Raw genomic sequence first — 25,759 nt, forward strand, 5'->3', positions numbered from 1 at the left:
ATTTTGAATAATGCATGAGTTCCTTGTTTTTCAATGCAGCGTAGTATTCCATTGTGTGAATATACCAGAGCTTCTGTATCCATTCGTTTGTTGATAGGCACTTGGGTTGTTTCCAGTTCTTTGCTCTTGCAAACAAAGCCGTGATAAACATGGGTGTGAAGAATGGTTTTTCGATCAGCAGTAACTGAGAAGCTTGGGAATTGACAGAAGACACAAAGATTCTAAAGCATAAATGTCACAGCAACTCAGGTCTTGCTGTCAAGTGGGAACTAATTCATAGCTGAGCTTCACTTGGGTTTCCCAGGTTACAAACCTCAGGGGAAGAGACTGACCGTCTTTCTCCCTTGTTCCTGCTATTAGGTCCAAACTACTCGGTCCCTGACCTTTTGCTGATTAGCACTACGCCATCAACAGCTGGTCAAAATGACAGTCATCAGTTCATAAACAGGACAGTGACTGCCTTTTAAAGGAACTAAAAACGAAGAATTGCATATAAAAACTAGTTGTCGTTGAGTTGTTCCTGACTCGTGGTGATCCAGTATATAGGGGTTGAACTTTGTGCACCACTTTGCAGTACCTGACTTTTCAAGAGTTGATAGGCCTTTTTTTCCAAAATGTCTTTGAGTGGACCCCAGACTCTAGCCAGGGACTCCAGAGAGTGAGTATTTTAAACAGCACCCCCCCAAAAAATTATGTAAATTACATATTCTGAAAAAAAAAAACATGTAAATGAAGTGTCAGCAGAACGTAATTTCTTCTTTGCATTTCTGCTTCTAGGTTTCCTTTGTTGCATTTATAACTGCTATGAAGACACCACACCTTCATCGACATGATGATGAGAAATTCTTCCTAAATGACAAAGGCCAAAAAGAAACTCTCCCCAGCATTTGGGACCCACCTACTAAACAGCTTTCTGTTGTCGTGCCTTCATACAATGAAGAAAAACGGTGTAAGCACTATTTAGGGGTTTTTTGGTAAGAAGTAACTTAGGAAAAAAAAAGAAAATTTAAAGTATTAAACAACCCCTACCTTTGTGTGAACACTAGTAGACGTGGGCTGCGGTGAGTGGCTTCCTTGATAATTGTATTTCAGAAGACAGGAATGTGATTATTCCCTGTAATGAAACGAATCGGGAGTATGAGGAGGTAGGATTGAAAATGTAGAATGTGAATGAGATGGGAAGGAAGACACTCTAATGGAAAGGTCACGGGGGCAGAGCCTAGAGAGACTCCACCACAGAAACTCAAACTTAGGGCCGTCGAGCTGCAGCTGATTCATAGTTGACCATCCCCCAGTAGGTTGCACAAGAGGAGATTACTCATCATTCTCTCACTGAGCTGCTTGTGGATTCGAACCACCAAAGAGATGCCACCTTTGTTTTAGCAGTACAACACCCCGCAGACTCTGCCACTAGATCTCTCTCCTAGAGGGACTGGTTAAATGATTCGTCAGGCTCTCCATACGTAGATGCACGGGAACTTGGTGATTCGATTCATGTTTCCAAAGTGAATTTTAATGTTTTTTGTTTCTCCTTTCAGTGCCTGTGATGATGGATGAAGCTCTGAGCTATCTAGAGAAGAGACAGGTACCATGTTCTCTCTTTCAATCTGATGTCTCCAATGAAAATTAGACCAGGTCACCCAGGCTAGACCCAGTGAGAGGCAGCAGCAGCCCTGGGTGACCCTGATTGCTGAGCCCCAGCCTGTTCGTTTGTAACTGGCCATCAGCCTTTAGCACCCTACAGCCAAAGGTAGGTAGCATCCTGGGACCTCCAGGACACAACAGAAAGTGAAGCTTCTCTTACGAACCCCCACACATTATTTTTATTCTCATTTGTCTGATGGTATATATCTGATGGTATATATTATTGTTGTTAGATACCATCAAGTCTATTACAATTCACAGTGAACCTGTGAACAACTGATCTGAACTTTGATCTATCCTCACCATCTCTGATGGGCTAAAGCCTATGTAATAGTCACGGTGTCAGACCATCTCATAGAGGGTCTTCCTCTTATCTCCCTCCGACCTGTCACCTTCCCAGTATGAAATCTCTAAGGACTGACTTCTGACATCAAGCCCAGGGGCTATGAGCTGAAGTTTCACTATCCTTGCCTCTGAGAAGTACCTTGGTTGCTTTTTCTCCAAGGCAAACTTGTTCTTTTGGCAGTCCATAGGATACTCAGTACTCTTCTGCAGCACCACATTTCAGAGGCATTGGTTCTTTCTGCTGTCATCTGTATTCATTGCCCAATCTTCAGATCTGGCACATGTATACCGTGTATAATTGACATTGTGGGAGGAGGATGGGAAATCGCCCCTCATGCAAATAACTGTTCTGAAAAACCGCTGGAGGGTCAGCTCTGGGTTGGCTCTGATTCAACGGTACTCAAAACCAGCAAATTTGACATATGTATACCTGAGAGCTTTATCTGCAGACTTTATGGCTACATAATGCTGTTTTTTACATTTGTGACTTTGAAGAAAGGGATCTATTATTAAAAGGAGCTTTATCTGCAGACTTTATGGCTACATACTGCTGTTTTTTACATTTGTGACTTTGAAGAAAGGGATCTATTATTAAAAGACGTTAGAGAGAAATTATTTTGTGGGATTTTTTTCTTCTTGGGAATTCCCTCCACGGTTATGCTTTTGGGGGTTTGTTGTGGTGTTTTTTTTTTCTGTTTTATTATTTTGTGTTTGTGTACTGTCCAATCAGACCTGACTGGTACACGAGAAGATTGTCCCTCCTTTTCCTGCAGAGCATATGGTGGATTTGAACCACATACCTCTGGGATTTCAGTGCAGCTTCTTGCCACTAGGCCAGCAGAGTTCCCTTATTTTTTATGGGAAGTAGTCCATTTTGTTGTTTTGTAGCATCAGCTGCTACTAGAATCTCCTTGGGAAATGCAACAGTGAAGTAAGCTCTGGGACTGGTTCCTTTTAGAAATGTCTTGGCTTGATTTAATATTGTGTCTGTTATGTGAAGGAAGGATGAAAGACTCATTGAAATATTGGCATATTTTATTTGTCCAAAATAAAATTCAAAGAAGAGAATTGAGCCCTTTGTAGTTTATGTACTTTTTCTATTACATATAATCGTCAAACCAATCCCAGGAACTAGGTTTTATATCCTCTTTTTGAAATATGAGAAAACAGCCCCCCAAAAAATCAATATGTCATATGTTCATAAGGACTTTATATCCAGACTTCATACCTTGCTCAAATACGCCTTCACCTCCCAGGGCCTGCTGCCTTTGGTGCAGGGGCAGCGAGGGGACGAGCTGGGCGCACACAGAGCTGTTCAGCATTTACTCTTCTAAGCCCAGGGCGTCTCTTCCTTTTGACTATTAGAATTTTATTTTAAGCTTGTGTTTACACTTCCACTTAATACACATCAAATCTAAAATAATGGGTTTTAAAATTTTATTAATATTTTTATAGCAATTATGCTCAATTGTGACATTTCCTTTTTTGTTTCTTGCAGAAACAAGATAGTACGTTCACTTACGAAGTGATCGTAGTTGATGATGGCAGTCAAGACAAGACTTCAAAGGTAAAGAAATTTGCTTTTACAGTTGCCAGAGTGTAGACGGTATAGACTGTTGTGGCAAACATGAGGTGCTATTTCTGCTTACGAGACCCCCGAACTGTGCCTCGTTCTTTCTATTGTTATGACGCCTGTGTAATAAGTGCAGAGGGACTTCACTTAGGGAAGATGAGAACATTTCGTTGTTATTCTGTTGTTCCAGAGGATGAGGGAAGCTCTGAAAACCGCCCATTTAGAGGAGAAACATACCCGTCAGCAGTTGACCTTGATCGCGTAGGGAGCCCTCTTTGCCCATCATTTATGATTCGTTTTCTCAGCATAATTCCTTTCTTTATGCTCCACCTTGCCTTCCAGTGTGTAAAGCAGTCTTGCACATAGGAAGATGCTTTCATATGTGGCCGTGGCGCTCAGGTATGTCCTTTGGCATGCCCGCCTAGATTTCCCCTGAGACGTGACAGTGTCTGACAGCTCGCTCCCCTCCCTCTCCTGCGCTTTAACCAGCTGTACCTTGGGACACTGATCTTCAATGTCCCTGAGAAATTATTCTCACACATCTAAATGTACTAAGAATGCCTCACATTTTCTTTGATGTTCATGTTTCTACAATCTAAGGTTCTGTTCGGGGGCCTTTGTCTTTGCTAAGTAGTGGCATAAAAACAAACAAGCAAAACGAAACCTACTGTCAACTCACCTCAGTAGCACATGGCCTTCCCTCCAGATCTCCTTTCAGGGAGGGAGGTCCGTCCCTTTGGGATGTAGCTTGCTGATAAATCTATTATTACTATTTACTGCCCCTCCCCCCCCAAAAAAAGCCTCCACTCATCAAGTCACTGCCAGAGAGCAGAATTGTCCCGCAGAGTTTTCTGGGTTGTAACCTTCATGGAGCTAACCGTCAGGCCTTTTTCTGGTGCAGCTCCATATGGGTTTGTATTGTCCACCTTTAGGTTGACAATCACACAATACTTGTGCTACCTCTCTTGACTGTCCAGTTGACAGCTCACAGCTCACCCTCCAGTGGGTTTTTGAAAGCTGTAAGTCACACAAGAGGAGATTGCCGGGGTTTTTTGCCCAGCAGTGTCTCTTAGTAAATTCGATCTGTCAGAGACTCAGTCTTTGGCTTATCAGCTCAGCTCCCTACAGACTGCTCCACCAGAGCTCTTGTGCTATCTGTCTCTCTTATTGCTGTCACGTCATAGCTCACCCTCCAGCAGGGGCTGTTGTTGTTGTTGTTAGGCACAGTCAAGTTGAGAGAACGCATGGCGACCCTTTGAACAGCAGACCTGAGTCCTCTCCTATCCTGTGTCATCCTCACTGTCTCTGATAAACCTGAGCCCATTGCTACATTCACTATGTCAATCCACCTCAATAGGGGTCTCCCTCTCTTTCGCTGACCCTCCACCCTTCCAATCATGATATCCTAGGAATAGCCTCTCCTAGCAATGTGCCCGATGTTTGTGAAACAGCTTTATCATCTCTGCCTCCCGGGAGCACTCTGGCTGCACCTTGTCCAGCACATAGCTGTGTGTTCTTTTGGCAGTCCGTAGGGTAGTCAGTCCTCTTCTCTAATACCACCGTTGAAAGGGTAATTCTTCTGTCATCCTTATTCGAGGTCCAGCTCCCAGCGAGGTTTAGGAGCCCATGAATACGGGAAGAGATTGCCCGTCTTCCTCCCGAGAAGCCCCCAGTGCCCGTAAGCCTCAGAGAAGTGTCACCTTAGAGTCAGCAGCACGCCTCCCTGCCAGCTACACTGCCAGCGCTCTTCTCGTGCCGTCTGGTTATCTGTAAGATCACAGACCCTAACCTGTTGCCGCTGAGTTGTTTCTGACTCACAGCAACCCCACAGGATAGTACAGCGGTGCTGCAGGGTTTCTGGGCCACAGCTTGTACAGTAGCTGACTGCTGTGTCTGTCTTCCATGATGGGACTGACGGGTTCACACCACAGCTGAGCCTGTCAGCAGCTATGCCAGCAGGGTTTCTTCCAGGGACTAGATACACAAGAAAATATCTCTTCATTTGATTTAGTCATCAGAAACCATTTTCATGTGCAGCTATCCACTGTATCATAAACAGAAGCCTGTCTCTTTGGTTCCTCCAGTGGGCTTCAACATGCCTCCCTACAGCATCATGCAAGCGGAAAGAGGGGATCAGAATCAAATACCATGAAGAGTTGTTTGAGAAAGAGAAGTAAATGTTGGGTTAAACCTTCGAGGTCGGTTGTGATTAGGAGCCTGGTGGGTAGCGTGTTCAGATTAGCAGTGGAAGAACTCAGCGAACTAAGGTCTAGAGATCAGGAGCTTTGGTGGCTGTTGTCTCAGGAAGGCTAAAAGATGGACTTTGAATGCCATATAGAAAATGAGAAAACAGTATTTTAGGAGTTTCTTAATATATGAAGGAAGGGTCTAAGAACTACTCATGGGGCATTTGCTGCTGAGATAACAGAAACAGCTCCCACCCAGGTGAGGAGAAGCAGCCTTTCCTGGGAGGCCTTTGGGCGCTTAGGGAGCAGGGTGCCGTGCTAGAAGGATCTGAGACACCCTTCTTCGGAGCAGGTGATTTGGGAGAAGTAAGGGGGAGGCCCGAGGATGTCCCTGCAGCTCCCAGCACTGGGAGAGACAAAGCACTTGAAGTCATACTTAGCATTTTGTAAAAATAAAACAAACTGGGTAACTCCTAGGTTGAGTATTTTTTGGTTGCCTGTTTATAAGTCTCACACTCTGTGGGGCGTGAGAAAAATTTTGCCTGTGAGTTCTTGTCCCTGAGACTTGTTATGTAGAAGGTGCTGTCAAGTCAAGTATTACTCACAGTGTCCCGCCTGGACAACGACTCCAAACCCTGTCCTCTCCGGTGCCGTCCTCGTCATCTCTGACGGACTCCAGCCCTTTGTTGCAGTCACTGTATCTGTCCATCTCATCAAGGGTCTTCCTATCTTTTGTTGACCCTCCACCATTCCAAGCATGGTAACCCTTTCTAAGGAATAGCCTCCCCTAGCAGCATGCCCGAAGAGGAGACTAAGTAGGTCAAACTCTGCACAAAGTGCAGTATAAGAGAATATTGAAACTGTACAAAGACCTTTTCTTAATACTATTAAATAGTAAGTAGGGACAGTGGATGAGCACTCAGCCTGAGAAAAACTCGCACGTGATAGGGAAGTAATAGCAGCCGCAGTCTCCTAAAGACAGAGCGATTGCTTTAGTGTCTAGGTGGCATCAGCAACACTTAACTGTTTCTGAAGCCAGATCTACACTCCTTAACAGGATCTTCCGTCCTCGCCTTAATGGTGTCGTTTGGTTCAGTCAGATGCTTGCACAAAGCCTTTTGTCCTCTTAGTTCAGGAGATGTGACCTTGTGATGAGTGTCAAGCTTTGTGCCATTTCAGAGCATGGCATCTGCAATTCTGAGTGTTCTCTGTATCATCAAGTCACACACTGGTTCTAGAATAGAAAGGCAGAAGACCAGTCACTGCCAACAAAAGATCCACGTCTGATCCAAGGTGACGTACCAGGTACTTAGAGCCCAACATGTTAGATGTGAGGGACCTCTCATGGTGCAGTGGATTAAGTGCTGGGCTCCTAACTAAAAGATCAGTGGCTCAAATTCAAACAGGAGAGATGAGCCAGTCTGCTTCCAGAAGACTTAACAACTGTGGGAACTCTGTGGGGAAATTCTGTTTTGTTCCTGTGAGGTTATTTTGAGTCAGAATCATCTCTGGCAGTGGCCTTGAGTTTTGGTTGGTGTTCCGTGTGTGTGTCAGTAACTGTTTCATGAAGAGGAGCTTAAACAAGAGGAGAGAACTCTGTTGTCGTGGGCAGTTTCAGTACTAACCCAAAAGCTCCCTCCTTGGCACTCAGAACATGCCAGCTACGCTGCTGGGGAGTCAGTTCTGACTTGACAGCAATGAGTGAGTTGGAACTTAAGTAATAGAGAAGTTTCATTATCTCACATACCTCAGAGTTTGAGGGTAGGCGTTTCTTACATTGGCTCAACATTTCCACATCGTCAGGTTGAATCCTGACATCTTTCCAGCTCTCGTGCCATTCGCTCATCATAAAACAGGGACAGGTCTAATAACCACATCCCTTGAAGCAGCAGTCAAAGCTTTAAGAATGATCTGCCCCTGCCAGTTTCCTTTTTAACTAGGAATGAAATCTTTACAGACTCTCACCCTCTAACAGACCTTCCCTTTGATTGCATGAATCAGAACGTAGTGATACGGCTGCTTTTGCCTGCAGAGGAGTCTGGGGAAGGAGGATTTAGACCAGTCACGATTCATCCCCTACTGCACACATTGTTACTTTGCAGAATTAAGTGCATGATCACAAGAGAGGAGGTATGACTTGCTGGGTAGGCAGCTAAAAGTGTCAACTACAATAGCATAAAAGGAGATGTAGAAAGTGTTACCGTTATATTTATTCACTGATCATTTAACAGTTTCCGATTTGTGAAAATATTTCTCTTTATGTAGCTCACAGCTTAGTGAGTGAGGTCTGTGGTTCTATTATCTAGTGAGTTATAGTTAAAAGAGAAATAAGCATTAGAAGTGTTCACTGTGGTCAGCATGATACCTTCTATGAAGGGGAAGATGGACGTGGAAGCTCGGGGAGGAAGTGGTGCTTGAGTTGTTCTGTTCTAGGGGATGAGAGCTGGGAGGCAGTGTTCTGTGAGTGCATTTGTCTTGTGGGTATCTCAGATGCTGGTTTATAAGATACTAATGGGACATACTCATTCCCATTGAGAAGAATGGGAATTTCAGAACACGTATTTGTGCTTGTGCAACACCTATTCCTAGACCAAGAGGCTGTTCTGCAAACCACAAGGGAACACTAGATGGTGTAAAATTTGGAAAGGTGTACATCAGGGTTGAATCCTTTCTCCATACCTATTTAATCTATATACTGAGAAAATTATTTGAGAAGCTGGACTCTGAAGAAAAATGTGGCATCAGGATCGGAAGAACAGTCTTTGTTATGTGGATGACACAGCCTTGCTTGTTGAAAGTGAAGAGGACTTGAAGCACTTGCTGCAGAAAGTTAAACATTGCAGCCTTCAATATGGATTGTATCTCAACATAAAGAAAACAAACCAAAAATTTCTTATTGCTGAACCATTGGCAACATCATGATGATTGGAGAGAGGGTTGAGCCTGTCAGTGACTTCAATTTACTTGCATCCACAATCAGTTACTTGATACCAGCAGTCAGGAAGTCTGTAGGGGTATTGTACTAGGAAAGTGTGCAGTCAGGGACCTCTCCAAACTACTGAGAAGTAATGATGTCAGTTTGAGGACTAAGGTGTACCTGGTCAGGCTATGGTCTTTTCAGTCACCTGCTATGCGTCTGAGAGCTGGACAGTGAATCAGAATGACAGAAGAATTGATGCCTTTGAACTGTGGGGTAGGATACAAGTGCTAAAAAGACCCCATGGATTGTAAAAAGAACAAACAGTGTCTTGGAGAAGGTGCAGTCAGAGTGCTCCTTGATGCTTGGGAAGATGGAGAGTCAGTGAACGAGGAAGACCCTTGACTAGGTGGTTTGATACGGTGACTGTGACAGTGGGCTTGAGTGTGTCAGAGACTGAGAGATGGCACAGGATAGGACAGTGTTTAGGTCACGTGTTCGTAGGATCACTATGAGTTGTACTCGACTAGACAACACTACACAACAATAGGACAGCGTCATGACCTGGGGCTAGGAGAATTAGCAAGAGCTCCAATGTGCTCATACTTTAAAGTATTTAAACTTGCAGGATCTTAAAGAGCGATAGGACATGTGATCACATTTGCATATTTGAAGATTGCTCTTAGAACTTGGGAGAACTCACTGGGGAATCAGGTTAGACATAAGGATACCAGAGAGTCAGAAGTAATGGTGGTGATGGCACAGAGTGGAGGTTTTTCTGAAATGGATTTGACACATTTCAGTAGTTGGCAAACTGTGACTGCTGACAGAAATGGCAGAGTAGACATTGTTTGTCGGACTTCCCACTTGAGCAGCCCAGCAGATGTTGATGCCATTCGTTGCAGTAAGGAACTTGGAATGATCAGGAGGGGATGAGGGGGTGAGTGGGAATCTGTGTTTTTAAGTTGATCGTATGTTGGTGACTAGGAGAGAAGCCTGGGCTGTAGATGGACGAGTGAGATAAACAAGCAGTGACTGAAGCCACGAGATTACTCCCACCGTGAGACTAAAGAGCAGAGCAGCGAGGAGAAGACGGCTGAGGTCCACCCGTCAAAGTGCTCAGTTTGTACAACATAGAGTCGTCATGGTGGGAGCCGTGTGTAAGGTCAAACTGAGAAAAAAGACTGAGGAAATCTGAAAAGGAATAGGTCAAACACCAGCTGAAAAGAATTTACCGGTTGCATGTGGAAATGGTTGTCAAAAGTGGTTAAGGATGTTGAAAAACAAAGATACGAACTACACGACAATGAATTAGAGAAATGTTGATAGCAAACATGAATTACTGAGACACCTGCCTCCATTACTTGTATAGACAGCTCTTATTATTTTTTGTGTGTACCTTCAAATCGGATCTGACTGATAGGAGGAGATTGCCCCTCCTCCAGCAGAGCATCTGGTGGATTCGAGCTGCATACCTCTGGGATTGCAGTGGAGCTTGTTTTGGTTTTTTTGTTTGTTTGTTTGTTTTTATTTTAATAATTTTAATGAACATTTACAGAGATTTTGGATTTCCATTCATTCATTGTTGCACTTTTCTCCCTGCACAGCCCTCCCCTCCACCCCCCACCCCAGTTTGCTCCTCTCTTTGAAAAAGTAAAAGAAAAATTCTTTCTTTGGTATATAATCCCCCCCACACCCCTCCCACCGCCCCAGGTACACTCCACTATGCACCCTTAATTCTGGACTCTTGGGATAACTATAATACCCTATCATATATCGCTTTTAAATTATTCTCTCCCTCATCTGTTTCAATGCAGTTTACATAATTTATCTGGTTTTTCTCAGTCTTATCCTAACCCTGATATCAGTCCCATTCTACAACAGTGGCACCATGCAGTATTTGTCCTTTTGTGACTGAGACATTTCACTCAGCATAATGTCCTCCAGGCTCACTCATTTTGAATACTATTGCTTGAGTTCCTTGTTTTTCAATGCAGCATAGTAGTCCATTGTATGAATATACCACAGCTTCTCTATCCATTCGTTTGTTGATGGGCACTTGGATTGTTTCCAACTCCTTGCTATTGTGAACAAAGCCACGATAAACATGGGTGTGCATATATCTGCTTGGATGTCGGTTGTGGTCTCTTTAGAGTATATTCCCAGTAGCGGAAATCCTGGGTCAAATGGTATCTCTATTTGCAACTTTTTGAGAAAGCGCCATACTGCCTTCCACAGTGGTTGTAGCATTTTACACTCCCACCAACAGTGAATAAGGGTTCCAGTTTCTCCACAACCTCACCAGCATTTGTTGCTTGCTGTTCTGTTAAATTTTGCTATTCTGACTGGGGTGAGATGGTATCTCATAGTTGTTTTGATTTGCATCTCTCTTAGAGCTAGGGATTTTGAACATTTCTTCATGTGCTTGTTAGCCATCTGAATGTCTTCTTTGGTGAAGTGTCTGTTCATATCCTGTGCCCATTTCTTAATTGGATTATTTACCTTTATCTTCTGGTGGGCTCAAGTTTTTTATAAATTCTAGATATAAGTCCCTTATCTGACATGTCATTACCAAACACTTTTTCCCAGTCTGTGGCTTCCCTTTTTACCCTGTTAGAGAAGTTTTTGGATGTGCATAGGGATTTGATTCTTAGAAGATCACATTCATCTATTTTTTTCTTCTCCTGATTGTAGATTTTTCAGGATACTTGGAAGACCATTTATGTTGTGGATTATGACTACTAGAGTTCTTCCAAGCTTTTCTTTAATGAAGCTTCTAGTCCTTGGTTTTAGTCCTAGATCTATGATCCACCTTGAGTTGGTTTTTGTATATGGAGTGAGGTGTGGATCTTGCTTGAGTCTTCTACAGATATTTTTCCAATTTTACCAGCACCATTTGTTAAAAAGTCTTTTCCCCACTTAACTGATTTCATCTCCTTGTCAAAAATGAGTTGACCATAAATAGATGGGCTGATTTCTGGGTTCTCAATTCTATTCCGATGATCTATGTGTCTGTCATTGTACCAGTACCATGCTGTCTTAACCACCATGGCAGTGTAGTAGGATTTGAAATCAGGGAGTGAGGTGCTTCCTGTCTTTTTTCTATTTTTAAGGACTGCTTTGCTTATTCGGGGCTTCTTTGCATTCCAAATGAAACTGGAAGTTACCTTTTCCATCTCCTTGAAGAATGGGATTGGTATTGTTATTGGGATTGTGTTGAACGTGTAAATTGCCTTTGGTAGTATTGCCATTTTCACGATATTGAGTCTTCCTATCCATGAGCAAGGGATACTCTTCCACTTCTCCAGGTCTCTTTTTTGTTTCTTTAGTAGTGTTTTATCATTTTCTTTGAATAGATCCTTTGTGTTTCTGGTTAGATTTATTCCCAAGTATTTAATCTTGTGATTCGCTATTGTGAAAGGTATTGTTTTTCTTAGTTCGACCTCTGTATTCTCTTTGCCCATTCTCACCTCTCTTATTCAGTATTGTATTGGAAGTCTTAGTGATGACAATAAGACAAGAGAAGGAAATAAGAGATATCCAAATTGACAAAGAGGAGGTAAAATTATCTCTCTATGCAGATGATATGATAGTATACCTAGAAAACTTTAAAGACTTAGCAAGAAAAGTATTGAACACAGTTGACCAGTTCATCAAAGTAGCAGAATACAAGATCAACATACAAAAATCAGTTGGATTTCTCTACAGAGCGCTCTTTGTATAGACAACTCTTAAGGATTGTAAATAAAACTCTTATTAAAAGATGGATTACTGGAGAGGCTGGAGCTGGGCCTCGGCTGCGAGAGACAGGAGAGGCTGTCTTCCTGGGCCTGCGGCTGGGTGAGAGCATGCCTGCACTGTGGCCACGTCTGCATCTGCAGGGAACCGTGGCCCCTCCAGTCTATACCCTCAGGCTGGACCAATTCGGACCCCCCTCCCCACCTTGAGCCGGTCAGAGGGCAGTGACCAGCACCTTCTGTGCGTCCTGACCACCTACCCCCCAGCCGAGAAATAGGAGAGCCCGAGGGATGACGGCTGACATGCAGAGGAAGCGAAGCAGTGAATGGCACATTGGCTCCTTCTGACAGACAGAGTATGGAGAGAACTGAGAGCCCCACACCAGGACTGGCCCCGGGAATGGAGCCAGATGGCTACAAAGTGGTGTTCGTGCGCCGAAGCCCGCTGGTGCTGGTGGCCGAAGCGCGCACACGGCAGTCGGCACAGGAGCTGGCTCAGGAGTGCTGGACATCTACTACCAGATCCTGAGCCTTCTCACCGGTGCCCAGCTGAAGCAGACTACGACCTGAGGCACCTGCCCTCAGGTTCGGAGCGGATCACAGACAACCTGCTGCAACTCATGGCCCAGGACCCCAGTTTCCTGATGGGCGCAGCCGTGTGCTCCAGCTTGCAGCAGGCCAAGGCCCTCGCCTCGTCTTCTCCATCCTGACGGCCCATAAGCAGCTTGTGGTGCTGGTGCGTCACAAGGACCCATTCCTAAACCCCATCGATCTGCACTCGCTTTCCAACCTCATCAGCTCCTCTTTGTCCTTCCGTGAGGGTGAAGCCTGGACGCCCGTGTGCCTGCCCAAATTCAACGCCGCAGGCTTCTTCCACGCACACATCTCTTACTTGGAGCCTGATACTGACCTCTGCCTGCTGCTGGTCTCCACTGACCGGGAGGACTTATTTGCGGTTTCTGACTGCCGACGCCACTTCCAGGAGCACCTGCGGAAGCGCGGAGCCCACCTGGCCCTGCAGGAGGCCCTACGCACACCTTACCACAGTGTGGCCCAAGTGGGTATCCCGGACCTCTGCCACTTCTTTAAGTCAAAGAGCTCAGGACTGTTTGCCAGCCCTGAGATCGAGGGCCCCCTACACAAGTGAAGAGGAGCAGGAGCGGCCTCTACCAGTACTTGCACAGCTGTGCCCACAATGCCTCCCGGCCACCCAAGACCATCTACTACACAGGACCCAGCGAGAACCTCCTGGCCTGGGTGACAGGTGCCTTTGAGCTCTCCATGTGCTACAGCCCCCTGGGCACCAAAGCATTGGCAGTCAATGCTGTCCATAAGTTGATGCATTGGATCCGCAGAGGGGAAGATCACCTCTTCATCCTCACACCCCTCACCTACTGATGGGAATGTATGCAGGCCCCAACTTTCGGACCTGTTGGGATGTGGGCAGCCATGAGAGCCTCTAGGTGGGGCTAGCCTTTTCTTACCCAGCCAGCAGGCAGGGACTGTGGCTTGGTGTGTGCATTAAAGTGCTTTGAGAACAAAAACAAAAAAAATGGATTACTGTGGCACAGCATTGTAAATCAGAAAGCAAGGGCAGGTGCTTAAAGTAATAATGAGATCTAAGGAAAGCTTTTCAGATGCTACAAGTTTGAAGCAGAGGAGCCAACTAGGAAAAAAAGATTGGAGAGAAGTAATGGGATGGGTGGTATCTGCTGAGAGAAGAAGCTTTGAGTGAGATTGGGAGAAACGACCCACGGCAGGAACAACCTCCCTGGAGAAAAAGATAAACTGCCCCTGAGTGGACCAGTCAGCGTGTCATTCAGCATCGTGGCCTGGTCACAGGTTCATATTGGTCGGGTAGCGTGTGAGTGAACTTGTTTCTAGCAGCTCAGTAATGTAGGTCTATGAGTCAGGGAAGGAAGGTGGTCAGTGTCTGTTCTGGTGGTCCCTCTGCAGAAAACTGAACTGTGACTTCAGCATAGTATGTCCGTGTTGATCCATCCATGTCGTCAGAGGAATTCTATAAACTCCTCTGAGCCACAGAGAGTGTGCAGTGCGTGTAACCCACCCACAGGAGGAGGGAAACTGGAAGAGCGGTTGGAGCAAAAATAAACCCACTCTGATGTAACTGTCTTGGAACTCACCTTACTCTATTCTTACTTTAACAGGTAGCTTTTAAATATTGCCAGAAATACGGAAGTGACAAAGTACGGGTGCTGACGCTGGTGAAGAATCGTGGGAAAGGAGGAGCCATCAGGATGGTAATACACTTTTTGGCATTTTCATCTAAAATATAGAGATAGTTGGAGGAAGCTCTTTGTACACTGTCACACACGTGTATTCAGCAGGTAGCTAGTTAATACTGGCCTTTCAACTTACTGAAAACATTTTTAATCCTCATTCTATCTTAGATCTGGAAGTGTTATGGCACAACTGTGATATACTAGATGATTCAGAAAACATTTCTCTTAATTAGGTCTTTCCAATGTTGCTGTCTGTCTCTCTCTGCCATAAATGTAGACGCCAAGTAGTACAATGGTGTCATTTTGGCAGAGTTTTATTTTTTGCAATTTGCAAAATGCTTTCGTATGTTACTTCTCTGTGTGAAGGCACTAGGCTAAGCATGGTATTGTGAACTGTGCTGGATCTGACCTGGGTCACCCCTTGTGAGACTTGCAGTCCAGTGGGAAAGGCTAAGCATATATATGAGTGAATAAGAAAGTGGTGATAAGTATGAGAGAGAGAACAGATGAAGTGCTCTCAGAGGTCCAAGAAGGAAGGATGTTGTCTTTTTGTTTCTTTTTTATAAGGTAAGGCATATCATGTGGAAATCAAGATCTGTTGCATTTGGGAAGTGAAAAACATATAATAAGAATGTTACATGGTGTAGAGGTTTATTTATTCTTTCTCCTACTTGAAGGAATCTGGAAGTAGGCAGAGTAGATGTCACCAAGACCCCAGTGCCACACTGTTCAGTGCCCCTTCTCACGTGCAGAGGGTGACCCTTGGAGCCCTTCATCCACGTTCCACACGGAAGGGAGAGATAGAGCACTGACAGTACGGGCCAGCTGATTTCCCTTCTTTTAAATAACTTCCTCGGAATTTCAGCCAGTTATCTTTTACTTTTACCTCATTCAGGAGCTCTAGTAGAGCCACTAAGGAGTTTCTCAAAGGTGGCACCTCTCTGGCGGTTCAAACTCACCAGCTGCTCCTCAAGAAAAAGCTGGATAATCTTCTTCCATGCAGTTTAAAGGAGGGTCAGCGGAGCTCTGGTGGCCTAGTGCCAAGAAGCTGCACTGCAATCCTAGAGCTGTGTGGTTCAAATCCACCAGATGCTCTGCTGGAGAAGGAGGGGCACAGTACACATCAGAAAAAATAATTTTTTTAAAAAAAATTTTTTAGGGGAGCTCTGGTGGCCTAGTGGTAAGAAGCTGCACTGCAATCCCAGAGGCGCACGGTTCAAATCCACCAGATGCTCTGCCGGAGAAAGAGGGGCAAGCTCCTCTTGTACCAGTCAGATCCGATTTGATGGTACATAGAAACAAATAATAAAAAATAAATTTTTTTTAATTTTTTTTTTTTTAAAAAGGAGGGTCAGCTATGAGTCAGTTCTGAGTGACAGCAGTGAGACTGAAACTCTTGTTTTATTGGCCACAACAATGTTACATGGGCCTCCCATTTCCAAGAAAGAATGAAAAAAAATGTTTTTGTCTAATATTTTCATTCCCAGTCAAATTAGGGTTACACTACTTGGAAGAACGGGAAACTAGATCTTGGATAGTCCCAGCCACATGAAGAGAAAGTTAGCAAAGATGGCACCAGGGTAGATGATTGCACCCAGGCTTTGGACAGTAGAGAGCACTGCCTCCCACTTCCTGGCTGCTGCTTTTGCTCTGGACATAATTATCACATTTAATCCTCCTCACAGTCTCTCCTGCGTTAGTTGACTTGTTTTAATTACTAAGACAAGGAAAATGAGGCACACGGAAGTAAAGTAACTTACTGGGGATCGTGCATATTAAGAGGTGGGCTCAAGATTTGGCTTAGGTTAATTTAGCTCTGAAGTCTCTGGAGAAGAATTTGAAAGAAGAGCTTGCCAAATAGGAAACTGGGAGATAGATCTTCTCTATCTCCTGACCCACGCTGGGAACAGTGAGTTAACTCTCTCTGGGTGCTCACTCCGACCATGTCACAGGACACGTGAAAGAGATTGAAAAGGCATCAGAGTTGGTGCAAGATCACGGGGATTCCTTAAATCTGCCCATTTCTTTATTCATCTAGTGTTTGTGTGTGTACTGCAGGTGACAGGTACTTTTTTTAGAGATTCCACCATGAAAAATATTTCATCCTGTGCTTCAGGATATCCTAGTTTGGGGGGTGAGAGGGAAAAAGGAATACAAAACAATTACTGTGCAGTGTTGTTAATGCTGCACCAGGATGGACAAACTCCTGGTTCCACAGCTGACACAGAGACTCAAGAATGGCTTCCCAGTGAAGGGAGATTCTGAACTGAGAGTATTAAGACATGTCCAGGCAAAAATTGTACAGAGGTTGGCAGACAAAGTGAGGGAACGGACTGCAGTGAGGTCACCGCTGGGGTGTGCCTTGACGTGCGTGATGAAGCCACAGGGGCAGGAAGTTCAGGTCAAGAACTTTAGGGCTTCTGAACTTCTTCCACAGAGCGACGCTCAAGTACATTGAGTATGTATTTGGATTATGATAGTGACACAGCGGAAGAAGAGGGCTGGACAAATGTTAGATGCTCTTCTGTCAGTCACGACTCAGAGTGACCCTATAAACAGCGGACCTGAACCCTGCCTGCTCCATACTGTGCCATCCTCACCATCTCCTCAGAGCTGATAGACTCGAGCCCATTGCTCCGGCCAATGTGTCAGTCAGTCTCATTGAGGATCTGCCTCTCTTCACTGGCCCTCTGCCTTTCCACGCATGATCTCCTTTTCCAAGGACTGAGCACTCCTAACAGTATGCCCAAAGTACATGAGGTGGAGTTCCATCATCCTTCCTTCAGGGAGCACCCTGGCTGCACCTCCGCCAAGACATACTTATTTGCTCTTCTGAAAGCTCGTGGAATATTTAGTACTCTTCCCGAGTACCAGAGCTCAGAGGCATCAAATCTTCTCCCATCATCCTTAGTGTCCAACGTTCAGATGCATAGGAGGTAATGGAAAAGATCACTGATTGATTCCGACGCATCCTAGTTGTTTGACTGACATTGCTGCTCTTTAGTACATTGGAGAGCTCTCCCACCACTGACTTCCCCAACACAATGTGTATTTTGATTTCTTGACTACTGTTGCCAAGGGCATTTATTGTGGATCCAAGCAAAATGAAATTGTCTACCACTTCAGTCCTCTCTCTCTCTCTTACGATGTTGCCTATTGGCCCAGTTGTGAAGATTTTTTTTTTCTTGAATATTGCAGTATAATCCATATTGATGACTGTAGTCTTTGACCTTCTATAATAAGTATTTCAGTTCCTTTTTTGTTTTTGGCAAGCAATGTTGTGTCATCAGCATACTTCACGTTGTTGATGAGCAACTGAAAATGATGCTTTTTTTACTTCCTCCCATAACATCCAGCCTCTCAGATGATTTGTTCTACATACAAATTGAGTAGGTATGGACAAAGATGAAGCCTTGGCGGACACTTTTCTTGATCTTAGACAATACAGTGTTTCGCTGCTATGTTCAGACAATAGCCTCTTGGTCTACTTATAGGTTTCTTCTGAGTACAATGAAGTATTCTGAGATTCCCATTTTTCTCAGTTACTCACATGTGTAAATTTAGATTGAAGTTGAAGAAACTCAAAACAAGAGCACAAGAGTCATAATACAACCTTGAGTCAGTCCCACCTGAGTTCTAAAATCATCTACTAAAGAATAGGTTTGAGGAACTGATGATTGAAGAGTTGTGGGATGATATCAGGGATATCATCCATGAAGAAAGCAAAAGGTCATTACAAAGACAGAAGAGGAAGATAAGACCAAAATGAATGTCAGAAGAAACTCAGAATTGCACTAGAACGAGAAGAAGCCAAAATGAAGGGAAATGCCAGAGTAAAGGAGATGAACAGACTTGAAAGGACACCTCCAGAGGACAGTGTACTCTAACAAAGTGTGCAAAGAGCTTGAGTTAGAATATAGAAAAGGAACACCTCTCTCGGCACTGCTTGAGCTAAAGGAACTGGAAATTTAGTCAAGTCTTGGGTTGCAGTATTGAGAGATGCTATGGGCAAGATCTTAAATGACCCAGGAAGCATACTGAGTCACTGTAACTAAAAAAATGAATAGTCCAATTGAACCGTTTTAGGATGTAGTATATGATCAGAAGCCAGTGATCATGAAGGAAGAAGTCCAAGATGCATTGTTGACTTTGACAAAAAAAAAAAAATAAGGCCCCTGGTACTTGGTGGGATACCAGTTGATATTCCAATAAACAGAGTAGCTCGGAATGTGCTCACCAGTCTGTGCCAAGAAATTTGGAAGAGAGTTACCTAGCCAGCTGCCTGGGAGCAAGTTGATCCAACAGAATGTGGAATTCATCAAACAGTGGCATAAATAGCACACATAAGTAAATTCTTGATGAAGATTAACCAATAATGACCAGAACAGTACATCAACAAGGACCTATCAGAAATTCAAGCTAGATTTAAAAGAAATTGTGACACTAGGTATGTCAAATGGCTCTTGGCTGAAAGCAGAAAAACCAGAAGAATTTTTGTGTTTTATAGACTATTTAAGGGTATTTGACTGTGTGAATTGTAACTGTGGCTGACTTTGAGAAGAACGGGGCAAATGTGGGAAGCTTTAAAAGATAAAGTCAAACACACCACCATGTACAGAACAGTGGGGTGAAGAAAGGTACTCATTTTTTAACTGATGCGATACACAATGTGCTATGAAAATTGAGAGAAGCTTTTAGAGACTGTTGTAACATTTTATGGAATATTTTGTAAATCTTCCAATCTAATGAAAAACCAACTAAGGCAATTATGTGAAAATAAGAAACAAAAGGAGAAGAAGATGTGTTAATGTCCTTAGATAACCGAGAGGATAGTAATGCCCTTAGTGGAAGGAGGGAAACACCCTGGAGAGCTGATTTTTGCTGAGTTGAGGGAATATACTTTGAGCCATATTGAGTTTAAGGTACCGAGTCCGTGAAGCCAAAGCAGCTTGGGAGGAAAAGTGGGAGTAAATTGTATTAGTTATTGGCTGCATCGGGCAATAGCTGAAGCCATAGAATTGGCTTGTATTGCAGTAAAGAGAAAAAGATGGAAGCTGAGAGCCAGGAGCTGGGTCTTGGGGAAATGAGGTACATGAGGAAGAAGACAACAAATCACAGAGAGAGTGGTCAGAGGAGAAAAAATTATGAGAGTGGAGACAAGAAATGGAAACCACTAATGCAGACCACCTTCTCAGGGAATTTGACAATGAAGTCAGGAGCATAGATGGCAGCTGAGTGTGTAACAGGATCCAGAGAAGCTTTGATTGCCCCTAAAATGAGAGGCTTACACGGTCTGAAGGCAACAGGCAACTTTCCAGTGATGCTAAATAACAACCTCTAGCCCACCCCAACCATATTATCATCTGCCATTAAATGAATAGTTACACATTGATGATTCTCTTTTTCCCTGTTTCAAACCAGTAGCTCCAGGTTGTAGTCCTGTAATGTTTTCTCTTTTGTAAAAGACCATATATGTTTTTTGGATGATTTTTTTGTTTGGTGTTTTATTTTTATCTGCAAAAGGAGCAGATACAATGTAGGGGTGGCCCGGTCTGACTTCTACCCGCTTGATAAAGTGGAACTTTCCCCATCAATATCCATAGTAATGTACAAATAGCTGCATGGCCAGACAGGCCACCCCACATGCTCATGCATTTATTTCTGTGAATCGTTGTGTCCAGTGTTCATTGCAAATTTACTCCCAGTTGTGGGGTTTATTAGGGAAATGGAGGAGTGGGGGAGGCAAAGAATATCATACAAGTCCAAGTTTATTCAAACAGTTCCAAGCCTGATTAACAAAGCACAATTCCTTAGTTCTGACAGCTGCTTTTTTTTTCTCTCATTTTCTTTCTTGTGTGCCATCTAATCGGAGATTGCCCTCCTTTTCCAGCAAAGCTTCCGGTCAATTCTAACTGCACACCTTTGGGATTGCAGTGCAGCTTCTTGCCACTAGGCCACCAGAGCTCCCTCAGACAGCTTCTTAGTCAACCAGTGAAAGTCTAGATTCAGTTTAGCACCCCAAATAAACCTGTTTCCTCAATTAGTTCAGCATACTTTATCTCAGAGCAGTTACAAGGTTTTCCTTCAGTTATCCAGCAAGCAAACCCTGTAACTGTGGCTCCATCTCCAGGGTTCCACTGGTGTGTCTCAAAGTAGTGCCACAGTCTCTTCACCCTCTCTCTACCACTGTTATTGCCTCTCACAGTGTGGAAAGTGTTCTCTTGTATTGTTCTCACAGCTGTTGATTATTTGCAAGAACCTGCGTCTGCGGTTAGCATAGCTGGAGACCATGTCATGTCCCTCCCCCCCATGGAGGCTAACACAATGGCTAGAAAAGGCAGTTTCCAAGGGTTCTGATACTCCAGTATCTTTGCTTTATACCCCATATTCTAAAGAATGTACTGGAAAAGTCTTAAAAAAATACTAATTAGTAAGCTGGTTAAGACTACAGAACAAATAATCAGATTTCCATATTAGTATATATCCTACCTGTATTTAAGAGCCCTAGTGGTGATTGTCTAGTAGAGAGCCCTGGTGGCCCAGTGGTAAGAAGCTGCACTGCACTACCAATCCAATAAGGAGCTTTGGTGGTCTTGTGGTAAAAAGCTGCACTGCATTTTCAAAGGTGTGTGGTTTGAATCCACCAGTGCTCTGTGGGAGAAAAATGGGCAGTCTCCTCCCATGCAGTTAACTACTTTTGAAAACTCTGACCTGGATAGGCAGCTATGGGTCAGTTTCATCTCAAGGGTATATTACAACATATTTGCTTATTTTATGTTAAAAAACTTTACTTTATTGTTGTTGTTGTTGTTAGGTGCCACCTCGTCAAGTATGACTCATAGCAACCCTATGAACAGAAGATCTGAGTCTAGTCCTGTCTTGTGCCATCTTCACACTTCCTGATACACAAGAGCCCATTGTAGCAGTCACCTTGTCAATCCACCTGGTCGAGGGTCTTCCTCACCTTCACTAACCTTTCACCCTTTCCTACTTCATGTCCCTCTCTAAGGAATAGCACCTCTAAGCAACATGTCCAAAATATGTTAGGCAAAGCCCCATCATTCTTGCCTCCAAAGAGCACTCTGGCTGCACCCTCTCCAAGACCTATCTATTCATTCCCTTGGCCATCTTTGGGATATTCAGTGCTCTTCTCCAGAAATATTTTATTGTACCAAACCATAAATATTCTCACACTAAAGGAATAACCATTTGTCAGATATATTATGGAAATTGAGAGTTAGTGTACATTTTATTTTTGTGTGAAATATATATACACCCTGAATCTGTAATTTATAAAAAAGCAAATCAGTTGAAAATTAACTGACATAATTTTGCTAAGCATCAGACAGACTCAAATGACAAAATAGTATATGGATGTACCCACACTTCTAAATTTGAAAGACACTCTGTATTTATTTATTCTGCTATCCATTTAAAATATGTTGGTCCGATAATAAAGAATGCTAAGTTCTGATAGAGGTGGGCATAAGAAAGTATCACCATGCCTTTGGCAAGACTTTTACTACATCCTTCCTTGGAAGATGAGAAGAAAAAGCATAAAAAGAAACAACTAGTTCAAAGCCCAAATTCTTACGATATGGTTGTATAAGATGAACACAGTTTTCAGCCCTGCTCAGACAGCAGTTCTTTGTGTAGGTTGTTCACCAGTGTTGTGTCCATCCACAGGAGAAGCAAGACTCAGAAGGTTGTTCATTTAGAAGAAAGCAACACTAATGTTCTATACAACTTCCTGAATTTCTGTTTGGTCACAGAAAGTCTTACCAAGCAGTAATTCTGATTAAACCACCAAGATCATACAATAACATTTTCTTTTGTGATGTAATATGTGGCACTTCTTTTGGTGTCAATCTTTCCAATAAAGTTTGGATTATGGGAAACAAAAAGAATGCTAAAGATCTGTATCCTAATGATGCATTTTATAACAATAGTATAAATTTGTTCATGAGTTTTGTTCAGTATGCTTATCAACATGATCTTTGTATCTTGAGGCCCTTTTTAATTACCATGACGTTTATGCAATGCATATGTAATAAGTATATGATAGGGATTTTGCTTTTTTTATTCTTATTGATACAAAACCTCTTTAATTATTCCAAATCTGTTTTTATTGTCTTGCTGTTTTCCTAAATATTAGTAATATAACCTCACAACATTTGTAAAACAGTAATAATAGAAAGACGGGAGACATTTGAGGGAAGATCTTAACTAATTTATTTTCTTTTCCATGAACTTTAAATCTCCTTTTGCCATTTCATACTTAATATTTTACTCATAACTCTTTTAAGTAAAGGCTAATAAACTAAAATATCATTATATTTAGCTTTAATTTTAAGCAGATTTCTTTTTTCAAACAGGGTATATTCAGTTCTCGAGGAAAAAAGATTCTTATGGCGGATGCAGATGGAGCCACTAAGTTTTCAGACATTGATAAGTTGGAAAAGGGACTGGAGGAGCTGCGGCCTTGGCCTGTGAGTATAGAAACACCTTTACAATAACGTCATTCCGCATATACAAAGCCTAAAGCGAAAAGGAAACTTACTTTGTACTTCAGAAATTACATTTTGATATAAAATTGATAAATCTTACCGTCTCACCAAAGATCATTTTGTCCTAAGCTTTTGATTTGTTTGAAGATTCATTTGAAGGTTACTTCTTTAAATGTTCTATCTCTTTTCATTTCTGATTGCTTACTGACTGCCAAAGTTTTAATATGTATATTCAGTTTAAGCTTTTATTTAACAGCATAAGCAGGCCCTTCTAAGTAAAGATGGTAGCAAACTGGATCACACAATCTTGTTTTTGATGACCCAAATAAACAGTTTAAAACAAACAAAAATCAAGGTATCCCTCAAAAAAAACCAAAACAAAAAATTGACAGAAAGAATCGCCGAAAGATAATGTACGTCTATCTTCATGCCATAACTTTAAAAATGTTGTTGTTGTTATTGTATGTTGTCGAGTTGCTTGTGACACTTAGCGACCTTCTTTTTTTTTAAAAAAAAAATTATTATTAAATTTTATTAGTTTTAATGAACATTTACAGAGATTTTGGGTTCTCATTCATTCATTGTTGCACTGTTTTCTCTACCCTCCTCCCCAGTTCGTTCTTCTTCCCCCCCCAAATGTCTGTTTTAATTGTCCAATTGCCACAGTATAGCGACCTTCTTTACAATAGCCCTATACCCTACTCTATCCTGTGCCAATCTTATTGTCTCTGACACACCTATCCCCATTATCCCAGCCACTGAATCAATCCATCTCATCCAGGGTCTTCCTCTCTTGCACTTACGCTGTCCCTCTCCAGGGACGAGTCCTTCCTTGCAGCATGTCCAAAGTATGTCAGATGAAGCTTCAGAATCCTTGCCTCCAAGGAATAGCCCAGTTTCACCCTCTCTAGTATGAACCCGTTTGTTCTCCTAGCAGTCCAAGATATATTCTCCAGCACCACAGCTCAAAGGCCCCTCTCAGTTCTCTTTCTGTCATCTCTAGTCATTGTCCAGCAAGTAATTGCAAAGACTGTGGCCTGAATCAAGTGCACCTTAGTTTCCAGACTGACATAGTTTCTCTTCAGTACTTTGGAGAGGTCTCTGACAGCAGACTCTCCCAGTGCAGTTCATCTGGTACCAAGAGTGTTGATTGTGGAGCCAAGCAAACTGAAGCTGTTAACTATCTCAATCTTTTCACTATCCATACTGATGCTGCCAATTGGCCCAGTGGTGAGAATCTGTTTTCTTGATGTTGAGCTTCAATCTTGAAGGCTGCAGTCCTTGACCTTCTGCAACAAGCACTTCAGGTCCTCCTCAGTTTCAGCAAGCAGGGTTGTGTCATGTGCATAACACAGATTGTTGATGACTCTTCTCCAATCCTGATGCCACATTTCTCCTCATATAGCCCAGCTTCCCAGATAATCTGTTCTGCATGTAGATTGAAAAGGTATGGAGATAGGATACATCCCTGGTATATACCCTTCCCAGTTTTAACTATGCAGTGTTCCATTGCTCTGTTCTGACGACTGCCTCCTGGTCCCAGTATAGCTTTTGCATAAGCACTGTCAAGTGTTCTGGGATTCCCATTCTCCTCAAGGTTAGCCACGATTTGTTGTGGTCCACACAGTCAAAAATGCCTTTGCATAGTCAATGAAACACAGATAGACATTCCTCTCTGCTTTCAGCCAAGATCCAACATTAACTGTAATATCCCTAGTACCATGGCCTCTTCTAAACCCAGCCTGCACTCTGGCCAGATGAGCTGTGGAAGGATTTCAAGAACATCATCCAAGAAGAATGCAGGGGTTCAGTACAAAGACAGAGGAGGAAGAAAAGAACAAGATGGATGTCACACAGGAGTCTGAATTTATTGCATTAGAGCGCCGAGAAGCCAAAGCAAAGCAAAGAAATTAAGGAGCTGAACAGAAGATTCTAAAGGGCAGTGTGAGAAGGCAAAGGAAAATACTATAATGGACGAAGAGCTGGAGTCAGCAAATCAGAAGAGCTGAACTCTCAGCATTTCATAAGCTGAAGGAATTGAAGAACAAATTCAAGCCTCAAGTTAAAATGCTTATGGATACTCCGAGCAGAATATTAAATGATCGAGGAAGTATTAAAAGAAGATGCAAAGAGTATACAGAGTCATTGTACCTAAAGGAATTGACAGGCACAGAAGAATTTCATGAGATAGCATGTGAGCAAGAGCCTGTGGTGATGAAGGAAGAATTCAAGTTGCTCTGAAAGAATTGGCAAAAAACAAAACCCCAGGAATTGACAGTATACCAGTTGACATATTTCAACAAACAGATGCTTCCCTCGATGTGCTCACCAAGTTGTGCCAAGAAATCTGGAGGACAGCCACTTGGCAACTGACTGGAAAAGATCTATATTTGTTCCCATTCCAAAGAAAGGTGACCCAACAGAGTGTGGAAATTATCAAACAATATCACTGATATGACATGCAAGCAAGATTCTGCTGAAAATTATCCAAAAACAACTGGAACAACACATCAGCAGAGAACTTTAAAAATAGAGATTAGATCTACAACCAGGAGAAGATAAAATAGACGACTGGGACCTTCTAAGAATCAAATCCCTATGCACATC

General features: G+C 43.0%; 1 protein-coding gene and 1 pseudogene across 2 annotated transcripts in view; both read left to right on the top strand.

Moving 5' to 3' along the window:
- Positions 1–25,759, top strand: part of ALG5 (ALG5, dolichyl-phosphate beta-glucosyltransferase) — a 43,738-nt gene that overhangs the window by 1,245 nt on the left and 16,734 nt on the right. Inside the window, exons 2-6 of one of the 2 annotated variants that reach the window (XM_006879548.1) lie at positions 778–949; positions 1,539–1,585; positions 3,488–3,556; positions 14,571–14,663; positions 23,021–23,134. In XM_006879548.1, coding sequence (XP_006879610.1) covers positions 778–949; positions 1,539–1,585; positions 3,488–3,556; positions 14,571–14,663; positions 23,021–23,134 — 495 coding nt within the window. The remainder of the gene's footprint in view (positions 1–777; positions 950–1,538; positions 1,586–3,487; positions 3,557–14,570; positions 14,664–23,020; positions 23,135–25,759) is intronic. The other variant, XM_006879549.1, reaches the window with a different exon arrangement.
- LOC102849252 lies at positions 12,521–13,800 on the top strand (annotated as a pseudogene).

The sequence above is a fragment of the Elephantulus edwardii genome, unplaced genomic scaffold (assembly GCF_000299155.1).
Source record: "Elephantulus edwardii isolate Elephantulus edwardi_28Jun2011 unplaced genomic scaffold, EleEdw1.0 scaffold00004, whole genome shotgun sequence".
NCBI classification, from domain to species: domain Eukaryota; kingdom Metazoa; phylum Chordata; class Mammalia; order Macroscelidea; family Macroscelididae; genus Elephantulus; species Elephantulus edwardii.